The sequence below is a fragment of the Macaca mulatta genome, chromosome 1, assembly GCF_049350105.2.
Source record: "Macaca mulatta isolate MMU2019108-1 chromosome 1, T2T-MMU8v2.0, whole genome shotgun sequence".
Taxonomy (NCBI): domain Eukaryota; kingdom Metazoa; phylum Chordata; class Mammalia; order Primates; family Cercopithecidae; genus Macaca; species Macaca mulatta.
Genome location: NC_133406.1, coordinates 5,828,446 through 5,851,017, shown reverse-complemented (window position 1 = coordinate 5,851,017; position 22,572 = coordinate 5,828,446). Strand labels below are relative to the sequence as shown.

General features: G+C 39.2%; 1 protein-coding gene across 19 annotated transcripts in view; it reads left to right on the top strand.

The window, feature by feature from the left end:
• Positions 1–22,572, top strand: part of SDCCAG8 (SHH signaling and ciliogenesis regulator SDCCAG8) — a 249,512-nt gene that overhangs the window by 42,389 nt on the left and 184,551 nt on the right. For 18 of the 19 annotated variants that reach the window (XR_013415966.1, XR_013415967.1, XR_013415968.1 and 15 more), the window contains 3 exons: positions 4,269–4,333; positions 7,553–7,741; positions 18,135–18,273. Coding sequence is in view for 13 of the 19 variants with exons in the window: in XM_077998216.1 (XP_077854342.1) it covers positions 4,269–4,333; positions 7,553–7,741; positions 18,135–18,273 (393 nt within the window). In the remaining 6 variants the exon portion in view is untranslated. Of the gene's footprint in view, positions 1–4,268; positions 4,334–7,552; positions 7,742–17,881; positions 17,973–18,134; positions 18,274–22,572 lie in introns of those variants that run through there. The other variant, XM_077998217.1, reaches the window with a different exon arrangement.

Genomic DNA, 22,572 nt, shown 5'->3' with positions numbered 1-22,572 from the left:
GTCTGTTTTATCATCTACTACCATAAAATATACAAATCTATTATAGAAAGTTAAAATTTATCAAAACCTATGAACACTATCACTTACAGACTGTACATGGAGTCATTCTCAGTCAGGAGGAATGCAAAAAAACATAAAGATGCAGTATTAAATTATAACAGCATAAAGTTAAATGTAGCACATACTGTACTACTATAATAACTTCATAACCATCTCCTATTGCTATTGTGGTGAGTTCAGGTGTTTCAATTGTCTGCTTAAAATACCATGTGACACTAGTTATCTCTGTGTAAACAGTTTGTCTCTTCAGTAAATTGCATATTACAGTAAAAAGTGATCTCTTGGCAGTTCTCGTGTAGTTTTCATCATGTTTAGTGTGATACTGTAAACCTTGAATAACACCATGAGGCCCATGCAAAGTGCCGCTAGTGATGCTGGAAGCGCTCCCAAGAAGCAATGTCATGACATTACAGGAAAAAGTTACATTGCTTGATACGTTCCATAGATTGAAGTCAGCAGCTGTGGTTGCCCCATTTCTAGATAAACTAATCCAATATGAGGACCATTGTACAAAAAGAAAAGAAAATTTGTGAAACCATCACTGCAGCCGTGCCAACACGTACAAAAACTTTATACTTTTGCCCAATGCCTTTTTATCTGTCATGGAAAATGCAAGTTTTATGTGGGTACAGGATTTCTGAAGAAAAGCATACCTGTAGACTCTAATATAATTTGAGAAGAAAAAAAGAAGTCATTTTATGACAACTTAAAAAAATAAGGAAAGTAAAGGATGTAAAGCTGGAGAATTTAACACCAGCAAAGGATGGTTTGATAATTTTAGAAAGAGATTTGGCTTTAAAAATGTCAAGATAACAAGAGAAGCAGCTTCTGTTGACCAAGAGGCAGCAGACAAGTTTCAAGATGCCATTATGAAAATTATTTAGGAGAGGCTGGGTGTGGTGGCTCACACTTGTAATTCCAGCACTTTGGGAGGCTGAGGTGGGTGGATCACCTGAGGTCAGGAGTTCAAGACCAGCCTGGCCAACATGGAGAAACCCTGTCCCTACTGAAAATACAAAAATTAGCTAGGCATGGTATCATGTGCCTGTAATCCCAGCTTCTCGGGAGGCTGAGGCACGAGAATCACTTGAACCCAGGAGGTGGAGGTTGCAGTGAGCCAGGATCGCACCAATGCATTCGAGCTTGGGTGACAGAGTGAGACTCTGTCTCAAAAAAAAAAAAAAAAAAAAAGGAAGAAAATTATTTAGGAGAAATGATATCTACCTGAATAGGTTTTTAATGCAGATGTAAGTGCTCTATTCTGAGGGGGAAAAAAATGTCACAAAGGACTTTTATTAGTATGGAAGAGAAGTGAGCACCAGGATTTGATGCAGGAAGGGATAAGCTAACTCTATTGTTTTGTAAAATGTACTCAGGTTTATGATCAGGACTGCCCTTATCTACAGAGCTCCTAACTCATGAGACTTGAAGGGAAAAGATAAACACCAACTGTTAGTCTTTTGGTTGTGCCACAAGAAGGCCTGGACAATAAGAAACCTTTTTCTACACTGGTTCCACTGATACTTTGTCCCTGAAGTTAGGAAGTACCTTGCCAGTAAGAGACTGCCTTTTAAAGTTTCTTGATATTGTACAATGACTCTGGCCACCCAGAACCCCACGAGTTCAACACTAAAGGCATCAAAGTGGTCTCCTTGCCTGCAAACACGGTGTCTCTAATTCAGCCTCAAGATCCAGGGAGTCATAAGTATCTTTAAGGCTCATTACACACGGATACTCTATGGAAAGGATTTTCAACACAATGGAAGGGAACCCCAGTAGCAAGAACATCATGAAAGTGTGAGAGAATTACAGCATTGAAAATGCCATCATTGTTATAGAAAAAGCCACGAAAGTCATCAAACCCATAACAATGAATTCCTGCTGGAGAAAACTTTGTCCAAATGTGGTGCATGACTTTACAAGATTTACAGCAGTCGGTCAAGAAAATCATGAAAGAGATTGTGGATGTGGTGGAAAAGGTTGGGAGTGAAGGGTTTCAAGATAGGGATCTTGGAGAAATTTGAGAGCTAATAGACACCACACAAAGGAATTAACAGAAGATGACTTGATGGAGATGAGTGCTTCTGAACCAGTGCCAGAAAATGAGGAAGAAGACATAGAAGAAGCAGTGCCAGAAAGCAAATTGACATGAGATAATCTGGCAGAAGGGTTCTGATTATTCAAGACTGCTTTTGACTTCTTTTATGACATGGACCCTTCTATGATATAGGCACTGGAACTAAAGCAAATGGAAGAAGGGTTGATATTGTGTAGAAACAATTTTAGAGAAAAAGAAAGAGCATAACAAAGTGAGACAGAAATTACCACGTGTTTCCATAAAATTAAGTTCACCTGCCTCTCCTGCCTTCCCTCCCAACTCCTCCATCCCCGAGAAGACGAGATCACCCCGTCCTTTTCCTCCTCCAACTCGGCCTACTCTGTGAAGATGGTAGGGTGAAGGCCTTTATGATGATCCACCTCCACTTAATGAAGAAAATACCACTTTCTTTGCCTTCTGATTTTCCTAATAACGTTATCTTTTCTCTAGATTACTTTCTTGTAATAATACAGTATATAATATACATAGCATACAAAATATGTGTTGTTTATATTATTGGTAAGTCTTCTAGTCAATAGTAGGCTATTAGTAATTAAGTTTTGTGGGAGTCAAAGTTATACATGGGGCCAGGCTCAGGGTCTCATGCCTGTAACCCCAGCACTTTGGGAAGCTGAGGCGGGCAGATCACTTGAGCCCACGAGTTTGAGACCAGCCTGGCCAACATGGTGAAACCCCATCTCTACTAAAAATACAAAAATTAGCCAGGCATGGTGGCATACACCTGTAATCCCAGCTACTTGGGTGGCTGAGGCACAAGAATAGCTTCAATCCAGCATGTGGAGGTTGCAGTGAGCCGAGATTATGCCACTGCACTCCAGCCTTGGCGACAGAGTGAGACTCTGTCTCAAAAAAAAAAAAAAGAAATTATACATGGATTTCCAACTGTACAGGGGTCAATGCCCCTAACCTCCATGTTATTTAAGGGTCAACTGTAATTGAAATTCTTCATTTTTCTATTCCTTTCTGGGATATTTTATAAGTTCCTTGAAGTCCAAGCCACCGTCATCTTAGATACACAATAAATATTTGTTGAATGAAAGAATAACCGGATACCAAGAGGCTTGTAGGAGTTAGTCTATCATCATGTGATTTAAAACTTTACTTTTGATCATTCATCTAGCACATATTTATTGTATGTCAAATATTCAACAGCCACAATGAAGGAGTCTAATAAGATCTGATCTTTGCCCTAATGGACCTTATGGGTTACAACTGTTTTTTTCCCAGAGTCACACTTTTAGGGATAAGACCTGATATATGCAATTTTGAAAGAAAAAGAAAATCAATTTTATGACTCAGCAGTTCTTTGCAGGCATTCACACAATAAAAATAGAAAATTTGGGGTGGACTAGGAAAATATTTTCTAGGAAGACATGTTTCCCCCACCTTGGGTAAAAAGGAAAAATTGAACTTAATATTAAAAATTAAAGTTTATGGGTGGGCACAGTGGCTCATACCTGTAATCCCAGCACTTTGGGAGGCCGAGGCTGGCAGATCATGAGGTCAGGAGATCGAGGCCATCCTGGCTAACACGGTGAAACCCTGTCTCTACTAAAGATACAAAAGAGCCTGTAATCCCAGCACTTTGGGAGGCCGAGACGGGTGGATCACGAGGTCGGGAGATCGAGACCATCCTGGCTAACACGGTGAAACCCCGTCTCTACTAAAAATACAAAAAACTAGCCGGGCGAGGTAGCGGGCGCCTGTAGTCCCAGCTACTTGGGAGGCTGAGGCAGGAGAATGGCGTGAACCCAGGAGGCGGAGCTTGCAGTGAGCTGAGATCCGGCCACTACACTCCAGCCTGGGCGACAGAGCGAGACTCCGTCTCAAAAAAAAAAAAAAAAGAAAAAAAAGATACAAAAGAATTAGCCGGGTGCGGTGGCGGGCACCTGTAGTCCCAGCTACTGGGGAGGCTGAGGCAGGAGAATGGCATGAACCCGGGAGGCAGAGCTTGCAGTGAGCCGAGATTGCACCACTGCACTCCAGCCTGAGCAACAGAGTGAAACTCCATCTCAAAAAAAAAAATTAAAGTTTACTTATAAAACACAGGACATGGAGAAAAATATACTTTTATTTTTCTTTTCTATAGGAGAAGCTAAAACTTACTTATGAGGAAAAATACGAAATTCAGGAATCCCAACTGAAGTTTTTGAGGTAAAGTGAAATCTTCCATTTATAGTCATACCAAAAGCATAATGATCTTAAAATATATTTGAATGTTTGCTGAACTTCTAGTTTTAGTCATTATCAAACTTACTTGCTGACATTTTATATATAATTTAAAAACTTTCCTCAGATTATTAAAGGATAAAATGGCCTAAAATTGAGTTATTTTTCAAATCACATTCCTATTTCTTCATCAGTTGTAAAATACTTGTGTTTTCTCATAAAAATAAGAATCGTGGCTGGGCCTGGTGGCTCACGCCTGTAATCCCAGCACTTTGGGAGGCCGAGGCAGACGAATCATGAGGTCAAGAGATTGAGACCATCCTGGCTAACATGGTGAAACCTTGTCTCTACTAAAAATACAAAAATTATCTGGGCGTGGTGGCACACACCTGTAGTCCCAGCTACCTGGGAGGCTGAGGCAGGAGAATTGCTGAAACCCGGGATCACTTGAAACAGGAGGTTGCAGTGAGCTGAGACCGTGCCACTGCATTCCAGCCTGGTTACACAGTGAGACTCCGTATCAAAAAAAAAAAAAAAAAGAATCACTAACTCACTAACTGCTCTTATAGAAATTATGATATTCAAGTAAAATAATAATGAAAAGAAAGCACTTTAGTTTTCAAATTATTAGTATTTTTCTCTGTAGATAGTCTTCATCTAATTTTAAAATTGTAATGATAATATAATAGTTTGAGTATTTGTATGCGTCATGAATTTGAGTGTATATGATGAATCTTCACATAGTTTTTATAGAATCTATTTATTAGAGATCCCAGTAAGACCTATATATTATAGATTAACCATTAGTGATTTACATATAATGAGTAGAAAAAGACAGCAGGAATTAATGTTTTTGTTGTTAAAGATTATTTTTAAATAGTGGTAATGAAGTATTTTTAAATCAAATAAACTTTCAAATACTGTTTATCATTTTATTTTAATAAGTCCAATTTGAAATAAATTTTAAAATCTTCCAGGCCATATCTATCTAGAGACATAACTAGAGTAATACTAAGAGCCAGAACTCAGCCGGTTGCAGTGGCTCATGCATGTAATCCCAGCACTTTGGGAAGCCAAGGCGGGTGGATCATTTGAGGTCAAGAGTTCGAGACCAGCCTGGCCGATATGGTGAAACCCTGTCTCTACTAAAAATATAAAAATTAGCTGGGTGTGGTGGCACACACCTGTAGTCCCAGCTACTCAGCAGGCTGAGGCAGGCTCACATGAACCCAGGAGGTGGAGGTTGCAGTCAGCTAAGACCACGCCACTGCACTCCAGCCTGGGTAACAGAGGGATACTCCATCTAAAAAAAAAAAAAAAAAAAGCCAGAACTCATGGCTTTCATTGAACGTGCTTGTTTATTTTTTAAATATTCTTATGTTTTTCATAGATTACCCTGATTAGTTTTAGGATTTCTCTAGAGATTTCGACTTTTTGTTTTTACAAAGAAACATAACATTTAAAAATTACTCTAATTTTTGCTTTCTTGCTTTTTGTCCTACTTTATTTTATTTTGATTTTTTTAATGACTTGATTCTTCAGTTTTTAAAGTGATATGTTTCTAGATCATTGTACTTAGGGGAATGTGACTTATTTTGTCTCATTCAGAATCCAGATATTTCATCTTTAATTACATTAAAATACCGACTTGCAATGAACTAGACTTTGTTCTCCGAATCCTTCTGTTTCTTCATTTTCTTTTACTATAATTTAAGATTCTTTAAAGAGGCATTTTCTTAAATAAAATCAGTCTTCTTTTCAACTTTCTCTTTTGCCATTGCCAGTAACCAAATCTACTTGAGTATTTTGAGTTTGGACCTGACCGAAATTAGTAATGGGGACCCTTTGAGTTTGGAATGTGCTTCCCAAGTTCTTTTTATAAAGCCTTTGAAAGTCAGACATTCTCTACATGGTATTGAAAAAGAAAACTTACCACGTTGGTGTTATTATTTTGGGGATAGGGTAGAAGCGGCTCCTTTTTTCCCCTCAACTTTGGAATGCCATTAGATTAGCTTTTTTTTTTAACCCTTAGATTGCCTGTGGGTCTTTTCTGCCTCTCCTGGGTTGCTTGACAACCCCCGAAATCTCAACAATTGTCTGACAGCCAGGCTGTTGACTTCTTCTCTGTGACAGGGAGCCAGTTATGATGGCCATAGCCCCTGAGCACGGAGACTCTGACAGTGACAGTAGGGAGTAGACAGAGATGGAGATAAAGTTCCTGCCTTCAGTAGTCTCATTTTTCAGCTTGAAAGTTTTGTTTTGTTTTTTTTTAAATAAAAATAATAATAATAAAAACACAACAATGGTACAAGAGCCACCTAGGCAAGGAAGCTCAGTCGCCAAGTTGACTTTAGCGCAGCTTTACTAGGATAAGGTAGGAAAATACAACCCATGCACAAGTCATTTAATCCTTAAAAAGTCACCTTGAAGAAAACCTCATCCAGAGGTGAGCTGATAAAGTAAAAACAAACAAAAACTGCACCCACACCCGCACTCACACCTCCCCACCACCCCCAGCCCTTTCTTTAGCAGCCTGTGTTTCTAGCTAATGGCTACTACCCCTGAAATCTTATGACTGGCAAGTTCTATGTAACTTCCTTCTGTAACTTACTTTCTTTTGAAACAGATCTTTGTAGAAGTTTGTTGTTAGATAATTATCTATCTAATGTTTTCCTTCTGAAGAAAAATGGGCAGTAATAAACTAGTCAAGGATAAAAATCCATGTTTTTTTATGTGAACTTTTAAGGTACTCTAAAAATTTTAAGAGGTTAATGCTTGAAAGAGGTTATTTTCGTCACCTCAAGTATGTTGCCTTGTATTACCCCACCTCTTTTTTAAGAAAAACTATTTGGGATTTATATTTGGAGTTTTATTTTTGTTTTGTGGTTAATATAGCATTAATGGAGGTTGGATCCTGGAACAAGAGAGCCAGTATTGGGCAGACTCTAATCTAATATTAAAATCTTACAAGAACCTGAGCTAATTATTTAATATATTCAAATCTCGTCATATTCAACGTGTCAATTACAATCACCACACCAAAAGTTTCAGGGTCATGGTAAAAGTTAATAAGGTATTGGATGTAAACTAAAGCATCAGGTGAATGCCCATAAATGATAGTAGTAGTTAACATTATGATGATTCATTTTAAAGTCACGTAATTTTACCTGGCCATTTTCTAGAATTTTTTCCCCCTCTTTTTAGGAAAGACTTAGCTGAATATCAGAGAACTTGTGAAGATCTTAAAGAGCAACTAAAGCATAAAGAGTTTCTTCTGGCTGCTAATACTTCCAACCGGGTTGCTGGTCTTTGTTTGAAATGTGCTCAGCACGAAGCTGTTCTTTCCCAGACCCATAATAACGTTCACATGCAGACCATTGAAAGACTGATGAAGTAAGTATGCTTCTACATACGGAGTCTTTGGCAATATGGAAAATTCTGCCTTTAAAGGAGCATTGTGTTATTTTAGCCCTATGCTAAATCACATGTGATTATTGTTAATCTTCAAATACAATGGATTTTAAAAGGTTCCTTCATTGTAGTTTCCTTGAAGACAAATGGGTAGGTTCTGCCTTGTCACCATGTCGCTTTGAACAGAAACCCTGTCACTTTGAACAGATAATAGTATCTCTTGGTTTCAGTCCATCTTCAAGTGAGAGAATTGAACTAGACAGTCTTTACAATTCTGTCCGGTTCTGTGAATCTATAATTACAAATTGAATACTATTCTTAACAAAAGTGAGTGTAATAGAAATTCCTTTGGTTTTGCCATATCTTGAATTTTTCTGCTGTACTTCAGATGGAATGAGTTATTACCACGTCTTTCTCGTGTGTCTGTTGTAAGGAATATTATGAGGACCCACTGTGTCCCACTATTGATATTTGAGGGTTAACTGAGAACAAGTTACAGATGACCTTTTGTGTTGTCAAAGTTTTCATCTAAACTGAGTGAAACAATTCTCTATGTACATCTGTTTTGTTCTGTTTTCACTATTCCAGAGGGAACCTTTTCCTGTGAAAATTGTATTCAGTAGAAATTGAGAATTATTATGTAATGTGGAACCCAGTGGCAGTTTATAGTGTATGTTCTTCTATGCCCCCTACTTTTCTGTGTGCTCAATGTCACCTCTCTCTGTCTGCTACGCTCACTTAAATAACCCCAGATCACTTCCTTTTAGAAGAAGTCTCTCACCAGCCCTGCCCCATTTTGTCCTCAACTGACTTAGGTTCCTTTCTTCTGTGATTTTACAATATATTGTGTACACCTGGAGGCAGCAATTGTGTTTTGTTTATTTCCATAGCCTTTGTTCCTAGCAGAGTGTCTGGCTGGCAGTAGGCACCCAGTAAATGTTCGCTGTTCATGTGACAAGGCATTTTGGCATTGACTGCTCCACAGTCAGAGATCCTCCTGCTGGAACTGCTGTGGAGAGGTGGCATGACTGTGGTCATTAAGGTCAGACCGATTTTGCTCCATGTCCTGACCTTCAACAAATTACTTTTCTTCTCTGAGCCTGGAGTCTTCTGTTGTTTGGAGGAATAATACCTGCTTCTTGAGATTTAAGATCTTTTTGGGATTTTTACTAAGGCAGGTTAGCCTGTGACCAGAAGTACTGCTTTTGAAACTGACTGCTTGGGTTCATGTTCTGATTCTACTGCCAACTCACCATGGAACCTTGCAAAAGTTACTTAGCCTTTTTGTGCCTCAATTTTCTCATTTTTAAAATGGTGACGTAAGTACCTAACTCATAGAGTTACCTTGAGGGGTCACTAGAGAAAACCTATGTAGTGCTTAAAACACTTCCTGACATATAGTAAGTGCTCAATAAATATTAAAACCATTCTGTACCTTCCATACTCCCAAGAATGATCAATATGTCTTGTAGCTGTGGTTTCCACACATGGCTAACCCCCTGGGGTCGGGGGCAGGTTGCTGTTGATTTTGAGTTGGGGTCTCACTCTGTTGCCACGGCTGGAATATAATGGCACGATCATAGCTCACTGCAACTTTGAACTTCTGTGCTCAAGTGATCCTCCCGCCTTGGCCTCCTGGGTAACTGCAGACATGTGCCGCCACACCCAGCTAATTAATTTTTTTTTTTTTTGGTAGAGATGGAGTCTCACTATGTTGCCCAGGCTGTTCTTGAACTCCTGGCTTCAAGTGATCCTCCTACCTCAATTTCCCAAAGTATTGAGATTATAGGCATAAGCCACCACACCTGACCTAACCTACTGATTGTTATATGAACAGAATTTCCAGTGTGGACTGGCTGGTAGCTTTTTTGTTTGTTTGTTTGTTCGTTTGGTTTTTGTTTTTTTTGAGACAGAGTCTCTCTCTGTTGCCAGGCTGGAGTACAGTGGTGCAATCTTGGCTGTCTGCAACCTGTTTCTTGGGTTCAAGTGATTTTCCTGCCTCAGCCTCCCAAGTAGCTGAGACTATAGGCACCCACCACCATGCCTGGCTGATTTTTGTATTTTTAGTAAAGACAGGGTTTCACCGTGTTGGCCAGGATGGTCTCGCTCTCTTGACCTCGTGATTCGTCTGCCTCGACCTCCCAAAGTGCTGGAATTATAGGTGTGAGCCACCACGCCTGACCCGACCAGTAGTTTTTATGATCTATACTGCTTGGTTCTGTTTTTGTTAAGTATTTTAAGTATTAAATATGTTGTTAATTTATTCATATATGCTCAATATAACTATTAAATATGTATTAACTATTTTCAGATACAACTAACAAATGTAGTAAACATTTATTGTATGTCAAGGACTGTGCTAGGCAATTTAAGAACATAATTTTTAAAAATCTTAAAGCATTCATGAGGTAGATATTATTACCCTCGTTTTAAAGGTAGGGAAATTGGGGTTCAGATAAGTTAAAAATTTGCCTGTTTATATTTGAAAAACAAGAACAGAACTGTACCTTACAAAAATAAATTCACGGTGGTTTTGAAGGTTCAGATATAATTCAGACTATAAAAGCATTAGAAATAAATATAAAAAATATCTTATAGTTGTGGGTTATAGTACTAAGGATGACATGAAAAGTGGAAATCATAAGGGAAAAAAGATACATTTGTTTCTATTAAAAAATAAATTCCCTTACAATAAAACATTACATATTCAGTTAAAAGGCTGAGAAAAAAATATTTGAACTATACATGACAAAAGACCGATAGAATAAATTTCCTTTGAAACAAACAAAAAGGACAAGCTGCCTAGTTGCAAAGTAGGTAAAGAATAGAAATCAGTGAGCAACAAAAGAGGAAGGTGTCAGCATATCAGAATGTATTTATTCTGTTAGTATTTGAGGAAATACAATCAAAAAATAAAAAACCAATCCATCAGACTGACAAAATAGAACAAGATTGATAATTTCAAGAGTTGGTGAGGTTATGAGTAAGCAAGTATTTTGATATTCTGCTGGTGGGTTCATAAATTGGTGGAAATACTTTGGAAGTAAATTAGTACTGTCCATTAATATTCAAATTGTGCATTTCACTTTTCAAAGTCTACCCTCAAGAAAAAAAACTCATGTACATGCATAATGGGGTATGTATAGGGAATGCTTTTTGCAGCATTGTTTATAATTATATGAACAACTTAAATATCGTTCAAAGGAGAGTAACTAAACATGGTTTAGATAAACTATGACATTTTGTGCATAGTATGAAAAACGGAAGTAGTTCTATGTATATTAATGTTGTACCATCTCCAAAATACATTGTTGCAGGAAAACAAAACAAAATGGCTAAAGATACATCCAGTATGAAACCTTTTGTATTTTTTAAGTCCATATACAACTATACTACATTTTTCCCCTTCAAGGTTCATAGATATGCACAGAAAAATATTTGAAAGAGTAAGCACCAAATATTTAATAGAGATTACCACTAGAGAGGTGGACAAAGGCAATGAAGTTGAAAGGGTGTCAAATAGGCCTTTAAAAATATTGGTAACTAATTTTGCAAGGAGAATATAGTTTAAAAATTAATTTTAGAAAGAAGAAAGCATATTAAAAGTTGCACATAAAAAGAGCCAGAGCTTAAAACTAGGTAGTCTAGCAAAACTAATAAGCCAGGCACAGTGGTTTATGCCTGTAATCCCAGCATTTTGGTAGCCTGATGCAGGAGGATCGTCAGGCCAGGAATTGGAGACCAGTCTGAGCAACATAGTGAAACCCTGTCTCTACAAAAAATTTAGAAATTAAAAAAGAAAAAACCATAACCAACAAATAACAGGTTATTATGTTGCCTTTTATATTATCCTTCTAGATTATGAAAAAATATTTTTAAAGGAAGCTGTAATGTTTCGGTTACTTCTAAGCCTGGCAGTCATTCAGAAATTAAGATTCTTGATCAGTTATGTATTCCTTTGTCTCTATCCTAAATTTAAGCTCGTAGCCTCTTGAAGTAAATGTCAATCTACTTAGTTCAATTTTCTGCCTTGTTAGCAGAATATCATTGTCTCATGTTCTGCATTAATATCGGAAAGGATATTAAACCTATTAACACTGAATGGTTTCTGCTTTTATTGTCAATTAATTCTTTTTCTGTATCGTTCTCTTGGCCTAAGCTGGTGTTCAGTTTCTTTAAACTTACTAATGCAGAGTGCTGAATATTGAGTCCTATGCTAACTTTGAAGAGTGTCCAGCACCTTTTGGGTTTGGATTTCTAGTTTTATGTATAGTTAGAAGCCTGACCCCTCCGTAAACTGTTATCATATTACCTGGATGACTTTAACATAGAATGTTTAAAAATGATACCTTAAATATGATAAATCAAAAGTTTCCTTGTAAATGTGGTATTGTGACAGCAGCTTTCAGCTCCTTTGTTGCATCCTTTAGCATTTACTATTTTGAATATATATTCTTGACACAAGAATGGTTTGATGGCCAGGCATGGTGGCTCACACCTGTAATCCCAGCACTTTGGGAGGCTGAGGCAGGTGGATCACTTGAGGTCAGGAGTTCGAGACCAGCCTGGCCAACATGGTGAAACCCCATCTCTACTAAAAATGCAAAAATAGCTGGACATGGTGGTGCACACCTGTAATCCCAGTTACCTGGGAGGCTGAGGCAGGAGAATTGCTTGAACCCGGGAGGCGGAGGTTGCAGTGAGCCAAGATTGTGCCATTGCACTCCAGCCTGGGCAACAGAGGAAGACCCTGTCTCCAAAAAAAAAAAAAAAAAAGAAAGAAAGAATGGCTTGTACAGTTGACAGGGAGGAGATCAGGCATGACTTGGAGACCAGGCCACCCATATGTTTCTGGTGGTTTCTGGTTTCTTAGGACTCAAGGACGTTTTGGAGAATATACTTAACAACTGTCAATGACACTGGATATATTTTTTATGTTGACTTGAAGTCTTCATATTGTTTATGACCTTTCGCCTTTCACTTGGCCTCTTTATGCCATAAGGGAGCTAAGAGTAACAGTAACCTCTTTTTCTTGCTTAATGATCAAAATACCTTCACATGGTAATGAAGATGGAACTGCTTAAATTCTTTTCTGTAGCTCATAGTACCTTGGAGAAGTTTCATGGTACTTTTCAAAAAAGAGAAACGATTCCAAGGGTACTTTTCTGGGGCTTTAATCCAGCTTGTGATTTTGGAGTGGATCGTTGGCCATGCTCTGCATAGTTGGCTTTAAAAGACGACAGCAGGAACTTCCCAGAATTGAGGAACAAAGAAATGTTGTAGTCAGCCTTCTAGACTTTCTTTGTAAAAACGGCATAGTAACACTTATTAGTGATGCCTACTAATGCTTAAAATTAATGGTAACTGGAGTAATTTAGAAATTATAAGACATTTCTTAGCCACTCCACATTTCAAGATGAAGCTCATGCATATACATTAGACCAACTCTTTTGCTTAAACACTTGGCTGAGATTGTTAAGGGACTTTCTCAGTCCTTTTGGCCCCGATTGCTGCGCTAAGGTTCTTAAATATTACATGCTCATTAGTGCATGTAAGTGCACGCTTTTCACCCCAGAACACTCGGGATCTTTACGTCATCTTTCTGCCTCAGCTGCTCTTTCATCTGGATCATGGAACGTTGCAGGGTTAACATGGTGTTGCTGGCTTTGCTTCAAGAAGCTCCTTGATTACATTGATCGCCACATCCACAAGGTGTTTCCAAGCACAAGCACTCACAGAACGTTTGCTATGGAAGATGGTAATTTGGAGAACTGCCCTTTCCCTTTCACACTGATATGCCATGTGTATCTGTACGGCTTCCCACTGTGAGAGCCTCATTCAGGTGTGGCTCTGGGCCGGTCCTGTGGACTGCGGGATCTGGAGCAGGACTGTAGCTAACTGGGCAGTTACCCTGGGTGGCTGGAATCGGCTGTTTCTGAAAGGCAGATTATATAAGTAGCACTGTCAGACCCAGGGGATAAGTGTGGGGCTAAAAAGGGAAAGCTCAGACAAGATGAAGCCAGATGGACACAGGAATGGAGCAGGAAGCAAGGTCTTGTGTTGAGGAGAGGGGACTGCCAGCCCAGGGCTCTTTCGAAAAAAATTATTTGTGGGGTTGCTTGCTGCTATTTGGTATGTGGACTGGCTGAGTCAAAACCAAACCAAACCAAAACCAAGATTTAGTAACACCTGAGTGGATGATTAGATAATCCTAAATTGCCAAAATGACTACCTACCTGCAAGCTTCCCAGGTGGGCTCAAAGCTACCTTGAAGCATGCGTTGCATTTGCCTTACAGAAAGGTGGAGTGTGTCAGCCCAGCGGTTACACGGAGTTTGAGTGTAATCGTTTTGTGGTCTCACTGTCGAATGATGGGCTTAACAAGCTATCTGTATATTGGAGTTTTATCTTTGATAATTTTCTGTGGTTCCATAGTCTAAATTTGGTGAGTTAATATTCTGAAACACTTTTGAACCAGAGCAACTGAACTCTAGTTTCTGATTCAAAATAGGTAATGTTTTCAGTTTAGATCATGAAATATTAGAACTGAGAGGGAGCTTTACTTCACGTCTTTTGACACCATCCTATAGCAGACTCTTTCTTCATTTATTTGTTTTCTTATTGCTTATTCTGTTGAGCATCTACTGTGTGACAAACACTACTCCTGACAAGAGCATATTCTGAAAAGAGATAAAATCTATTAGACATAAGTTTCCCATAAGCAGCAGGTTTGTTAGATTTTTATCCTGTTGTGGATCTGTCTGTTTGCGTACTTACAAACATGGAGCTTTTTTGACCATTCTTTTTTTTTTTTTAAATGGAGTCTCACTCTGTCGCCTAGGCTAGAGTGCAATGGCACGATCTCAGCTCACTGCAACTTCCACCTCCCAGGTTCAAGCAATTCTTGTGCCTCAGCCTCCCGAGTAGCTGGGGCTACAGGTGTGCACTACCACAGCCAGCTAATTTTTGTATTTTTAATTGAGACAGAATTTCAGCATGTTGGTCAGGCTGGTTTGGAACTCCTGCTCTCAAGTGATCCGCCCACCTCGGACTCCCAAAGTGCTGGGATTACAGGCGTGAGCCACTGCGCCCGGCCTTTTTTGTTCATTCTTTTTCTTTGGAACTTTGGCTTTGGTGATTGCATGGTATCAGAAACAGATAAGAATCTCATTGAATAGTTACTTTTGCTCTTCATTAAGTCTTAGTGATTTAAGAAAGGTGACTGTAAGATGCCTATATTGACTTGCTGTCCTTACAGAGTGAATTTTTCTTTTCTTCTAGAATCATAGGTCCTAACTGGATTGCATATCCTTGATGAAGCTAGACCCCTTTTATGTTATAGAACTTTTATGGAAATATAAATAGATACATACTCAATTTTGCTGGTGTTTATTTTTTTACTTAACTAGGATAATTTAATCTTGCCTTCATTCTTCCACTTTTTTACATAGTAACTGTGTTTGATTATATTCAATTAAAACAATTTACTTCTTTTTTCATTTCCTTGGAAGAAAAATTACTTTTACCAATTTAAAACAAATCAGGAAATTCTAAAGTGAAGATCACTCTGCTTCCATGAATTTTATATTTGTAGCAATTTATTCTTTTTTAAATAAAAAAGACTTTTATGAAACTGCTAATAATTGTAACTTTGTTCAGTGTTACATGTTTCTTCAAATGTGGCTGCTTTCCAAATACCACAAATAGTTTATTTTACCTTTAAGAGATGTTTTAAATTGAATCATTGGTTAATCCTGAAAGTGATTCAAGCAGAGTTTATAATCCTCTAAACTATGACTCTTTAAAACTTGCTAATTTAAAAAAAAATCATAGTTGGATCTTTTCTCATAGTTTAAGAACTTGGCAATGAAAAGGAAACTGCAAGCATTTATTTCAACTGATTTTGAAACCGTGGTTTAGTCTTCAACTCTTTAACAAAATGGGGAATACCATATGTAACAGTCCAACATACATTTTTTGCTTTTTGTGTCTTGAAAGTTTCCTGCCTCACTTTCTCTTTGGCGTACTGGATATTTTTATTCAGTCGATAAATTGCAAATATCCTAGAATATTTTATATGAGACTTATTTAATCTATGAGATTGTATCCTTGCTATTTTACATGCCAGAGCATTTTGGCATTTGGTTCACTTCTACCCTCAATAAACAGCTTAGGATAAAGTACTTCTGAGAATTGCTGAAGAGGGGTGGGTCTTGGCAATGATCAAACCCAGTGGGATAAGATTGTGTTAAATTGTGAATATTATATGCGTAACCAGGAGATTTGAGGAGTTCAGCAGTACTAATCATTGAACAACAAGTGTTCATAAGTAACTGAAAGAATGTAATTGAAAGAGAAGCACAAAAAAGAGGATTGTGGAGAAAGATAAAACGGAAAGGACATTTATTTGTTCAAGTAAATGAGAGGAGAATCTGCTGCATGGACAAAGCCTCAGTCCTTTCTTAAAATGTTGACTGCTACTTTGATTTACAATTCCTACCTTCCCTACTTTGCTGCATTTTTCCTTTCAGCACCTCCCCCCCACCTTTTTTTTTAATAATTTTATTTTTTATTATACTTTAAGTTCTGGGATACATGTGCAGAATGTGCGGGCTTATTACATAGGTAAACACATGCCATGGTGGTTTGCTGCACCCATCAACCCATCATCTACATTAGGTATTTCTCCTAATGCTATCCCTCCCCCAGCCCCCACCCCCCAACAGGCCCTGGTGTGTGATATTCCCCTCCCTGTATCCATGTGTTCTCATTGTTCAACTCCCACTTATGAGTGAGAACATGTGGTGTTTGGTTTTCTGTTCCTGTGTTAGTTTGCTGAGAGTGATGGTTTCCAGCTTCATCCATGCCCTGCAAAGGACATGAACTCATCCTTTTTTATGGCTGCGTAGTATTCCATGGTGTATATGGGCCACATTTTCTTTATCTAGTCTCTCATTGATGGGCATTTGGTTGGTTCCAGTCTTTGCTATTGTGAATAGTGCTGCAATACGTTTTATAATTTTATTTCATATCTCTCTTCTGATACCCTCCACCACTCCTGTTTCCTTTTGAGAACTGATGCTAAAGACAGTCTATTCTAGTGGTTCTCTACTAGAAGCAATTTTTCTCCCCTGCTGCAGAGACACTGGAAAATTTCTGAAAACAGTTTTGCTTGTCACAACTGGGGAGAAGGGCACTACTATTAACCAAAAGGTGAAGTCAGAAATGTGAAATGGCCTACAGTGCAGAGGAGAGCACCCACAACAAAACCCTAGTCTACCCATTTATTACCTCTTTTTTTTCTCCTGAGAAGTCACCACTATCAGGAAGTTGGGGTGAATTATCTCCCTGGAAGTTTTCTTTTTTTTTTTTTTCCAGGTCAACATTTATTCATTCTGATGAATTCTGTCACACATATTTAGCATTAAACAGAAGCAAACTGTAAACCACCAAATATTGGAAGAGAGGTATTTACTTTTCTTGGTTTTTCATTAAAACGGCAAGAATGCTATAAAGACTCCCTATTCACAATAGCAAAGACTTGGAATCAACCCAAATGTCCATCAGTGACAGACTGGATTAAGAAAATGTGGCACATATACACCATGGAATACTATGCAGCCATCAAAAAGGATGAGTTTGTGTCCTTTGTAGGGACATGGATGCAGCTGGAAACCATCATTCTCAGCAAACTATCGCAAGAACAGAAAACCAAACACCACATGTTCTCACTCATAGGTGGGAAATGAACAGTGAGATCACTTGGACTCAGGAAGGGGAACATCACACACCGGGGCCTATTATGGGGAGCGGGGAGGGGGGAGGGATTGCATTGGGAGTTATACCTGATGTAAAGGACGAGTTGATGGGTGCTGACAAGTTGATGGGTGCAGCACACCAACATGGCACAAGTATACATATGTAACAAACCTGCACGTTATGCACATGTACCCTAGAACTTAAAGTATAATAATAAAAAAAATGAAAGACATCAGACCACAGACAGCATTCTATGTCTTATAATGGCCAAACCTTTTGAAACTAGTAAAACGTACAAATTTAAGGGAGCCTCCCCCCAACGTTTAAAAAACTAATTTGCTCTTTTCTGGGCTTTCCCCTGCAGCTATCTCCACAATAGATGATTGTCCCACACAGATGCAGTCCTGCCACGAAGGCTCTTGGCCTTTCCGGCTGCTCTGCCTGCCGCTCGCCAAGTGAGGACAGAGGGTCTTTCTCTGGGGTGTGCTTTATTTAATATGTGCTCAGCCGGCCTACTCTGGCTCTTCTAATACATATTAATGCCTTTTCCTCCCTGACTTATGAAGACATGATCATTTGATCATTTCTTGTTCTGAATGTTCTTTTTGTGCGGACAGAGAAAGAGATGACCTGATGTCTGCACTGGTTTCCGTAAGGAGCAGCTTGGCAGATACGCAGCAGAGAGAAGCAAGTGCTTATGAACAGGTGAAACAAGTTTTGCAAATATCTGAGGAAGCCAATTTTGAAAAAACCAAGGCAAGTCTAATAAGATGCAAATAAAAGCGTCTTTTTTTTTTCTTTTTTCTTCTGAGTATTTATTTGGTTATTCTTCTGTAACTAAACTCTGTTTTTCAAACACACAAAGTGAATTATCAATCTGTTAATGTTGACTTTTCTGAATTAAACAAATTTGCTATTTGGAGAATTCTTATTCCTCGGCAAATACTGTTGTATCACTGTTCAGAGAATGTAGTACAGTATAATACTTTGAGAGACCTATATGCTTAATCTTTTTATTTGCTGATAATTTGCAATGCTGCAAAAATCTTAACACCCAGGCATTAGTTTATTTATGTTCATATATGATTAAAGACAAATGTTTTTCCTCAATAATTGGTAAGTTTTGAGAAAATCCAAATACACCAAAGATAATAATATGTACATATTTAGTAGCATTTCTTTCTTTCTTTTTTTTTTTTTTTGGAGATGGAGTCTTGCCTTGTCACCCAGGCTGGAGTGCAATAGCATGATTTCCGTTCACAGCAACCTCTGCCTCCTGGATTCAAGTGATTCTCCTGCCTCAGCCTCCCACGTAACTGGGATTACAGGCATGGGCCATCATGCCCAGCTAATTTTTGTATTTTTAGCCGAGATGGAGTTTCACTATGTTAGCCAGGCTGGTCTCGAACTCATGACCTCAGGTGATCTGCCCACCTCGTCCTCCCAAAGTGCTGAGATTACAGGCGTGAGCTACCACGCCTGGTCTTAGTAGCATCTTTGAGTCTGGACTTACTGTAAGGTAACTCAAACATACCTAAGGAGAATAACAGTTTATACTTAGTGATCAGATGGTGTTAAAGGCAGTTTGAAGAATAGGAGGTTACTGTTGATTCATTACTGTATTTGGGGGCCACACTGTAATCCATTAAAGTTGCATGTATTTTCCCTAGACACACTAGCATACAATTCAAGTTCTTAATGGCCACATGTAGCGAATATTGGACAGTGCAGATATAGAGCATTTTCATTATCATGAAAAGTTTTGTTGGATAGCACTGGTCTAAACCATATACTAATCTCAGTGTTTTATTAAAATGTTAGGGCTACATTACTGAGTATATGCCCAGAGGAATAGAAATCATTCTGCCACAAAGACACATGCACGTGAATGTTGATTGCAGCAACCTTCGCAATAGCAAATGTAAACGATGGAATTGATGAAATCAACCTAAATTGACGGAATCAATTCTAAATTGATGGAATCAATCTAAATGTTCATCACTGACAGATTATATAAAGAAAATATGGAACATAGACACCATGGAATAGTATGTAGCCGTAAAAAGAATGAGATCAGATCTTTTGCAGGAACATGCATGGAGCCAGAAGCAATTATTCTTAGCAAACTAATGCAGGGACAGAAAGCCAAATACTACATATTCTTACTGATAAGTGGGAGCTAAATGATAAGAACTTAGGAGCACAAAGTAGGAAACCACAGATAGTGGCATCTCCTTGAAGATATAGGGTTGGGGGAGGGAGAGGAGCAGAAGAGATCACTACTGGGTACTGGGCTTAATACCTGGGTGATAAAATAATCTGCGTAACAAACCCCTGTGACATGAGTTTACCTATATAACAAACCTTCACATGTACCCCCGAACCTGAAATAGAAGTTAAAACAAAATTAGGGCTATTCAATTCTGCATTAAGCCTCTTGTCAGCCATTGCTATGTCCATTTGTCTTTATACAGTTCATCCATAACTCTTCCCATTTGACCCTCATGCCTTCTGAAACTTAGGTTCAGTTATAACCAAACTCCCCACCATATTGTTTCCTCAAACTCTCCTGTTTCTTCATTTGTTCTGAGCTCTAGCTGTCCCTCGATATCATGACTTTCAAAACCTTCCGCGAATGCCATTGTGTCAGTCAAGTCATCTCATGTGAATGTGACGGAGGAAACCGCAGTTCCTTCACTCCCGACTGCCATTTCCAGGGCTTTGTTTTGACACTTACTCTCAGGTCCTATTCCTCTTTGAAATTAAGCTACCACTCTGTGTTAATCTGTTTTGCATTGCTATGAAGAAAGAGTGGAAACTGGGTAATTTGTAAAGAGAAGTAAGTGGTTTATTTTGGCTCATGTTGTGCAGGCTGCATACGAAGCATGGGACCAACATATGCTTCTGGTAAGGCCTCAGGAAGCTTTCACTCTGACAGCAGGCAGAGGGGAGCAAGCCTCACAAGGGAGCAGGACTGAGCGCAGAGGAGAGGGGCCAGGCTCTTTCTAACCATCAGACCTCAGGATAACTAATAGGGCACCAAGCCATTCATGATGGATCCACCCCCATAACCCAAACACCTCCCACCAGGCCCCACCTCCAACACTGGAAGTCACATTTCAACACGAGAGATTTGGAGCGGACAGGTATCCAAACCATATCACACTCCTCTTTGAAATCAGTGTTGTCTCTCTTCTCCCTAATCAATAATATTTCTCAATCGAGAAGGTGCTCTTTGACCCTTTCTATTTTATTTTAGTTTTATTTTTATTATCATTTTTTTGAGACAGAGTTTCATTCCAGCCCAGGCTGGAGTGCAATGGCACCATCTTGGCTCACTGTAACCTCAGTCTCCTGGGATCAAGTGATTCTCCCACCTCAGCCTCCCAAGTAGCTGGGACTACAGGCATGCACCACCATGCCCGGATAATTTTGTATTTTTAGTAGAGACGAGGTTTCACCATGTTGGCCAGGCTGGTTTCGAACTCCTGAGCTCAGGTGATGCACCCACCTTGGCCTCCCAAAGTGCTGGGACTACAGGCGTGAGCCACCGCGCCTGGCCCCTTTTTAAAAGTTTTAACATCTGACCCTTTTCCTCTTCATTCTGTCTCTTTTGTCATCCTTAAATGTTTGAATTTCCATGTTGTTGATACACAAAACACTAATACTCTTCAGCTTCCTTAACTCTACTACCTCCCCTACTTCTACGCCAACCTCCCGCATGAACTGAAGTGCCCCTAAGATCTCAAACTCTGAAACCACACTCTCTGACTAGAGCCTTCCCTCTTCTTTCCTCCCTGTCAAAGTTAAATCTGCTCCATGTCTTCATCTTCGCCTCTAGTTCTTCAGCATTCTTTTTATCTCTCATTTTATCTGTTGTGTCCAGGCTGGTCTTCTTTTCTTCCCATTTAAATATAAATTTTACAATCTCAAACTGAACTCACATATTCACTCTCTCAAATCTGCTGCCCCTTCTGTATTCTCTTACTGGATGGCACTTTTATCCACTAACATGCTCTGATCAGAAAACTGGATTGCACACTGTCCTTCACCCGTAACTTTTAACCAGTCACTAAGTACAGATCTGAGTTTCTAATGTTTTCTTGAATTCTTTCCCTCATTAACACTTTTCTTATGGAAGCTGAGTAATCTCTGGATTTATCTACTACACTTCTTCCTAGCTTGCCTCCCTCCTTCGTTCCACTCCCTACACTGCAGCCAGAAGCGATCTTTCTTAAAGACACATTTGATCATGTGACTCTGATTTAAAATCCTTCGGTGAATTTTCACTACCTTCAAGACAGTCTCCACATTCTTTCCCATGCCCGTGGTCTGTCATAATGTGGCTCCCTTTTGTCCTCCAAGGCTGCTGCTGCTTTCCTCCTCTCACACCCTATCCCCCAGTACACTCAGCTGTCGTCAAAGGCAGGAGCGTTTAGGGAGTGAACATGGGCTTACTAGAGTTAGCCAGACCTAGATTCAACTTGTGGCCCCACCATTCACTCGCTATGTGACCTTGGACAAATTACTTTAACTTCTCCGTGCCCCAGTCCTTCCTCATCTGTAAAACGGAGAAATATGTGACTCGTAGAATTGTGAATGAGGACTGCATTTTAAAATGTATATTGGTTATCTTATACAAACCCAGGCAGGCACAAAATATTTTCTCAATAAATAGTGGTAGTGGTGAGAACCCTGCTGATTATCCCATCCTCTCTCTAGCCTCTGAGTCTTTGTATGTGCCATACACATTCTTCTCCACTCCACTGCCTGTATATTTCTCTAGCCTTACCTGTCTTAGCCCACATGGTACTCCCTCTAGGAAACCTCTGATCTCCCCTGCCTAGATTTGATGTACCCCTAATACGCCTTTATAGCAGGGTTTTCAACCTTGGCGCTATTGACATTTTGGGCTACGTAGCTCTTTGTTTTGGATGCTGTTCTGCACATTGTAGGATGTTTAGAAGCATTCCTGGCCTCTACCTGCTCAATTCCAGTAACTTACCCTCCTCCCCCAAGTTGTGACAACCGAAAATGTCTCCAGACATTGCCAAA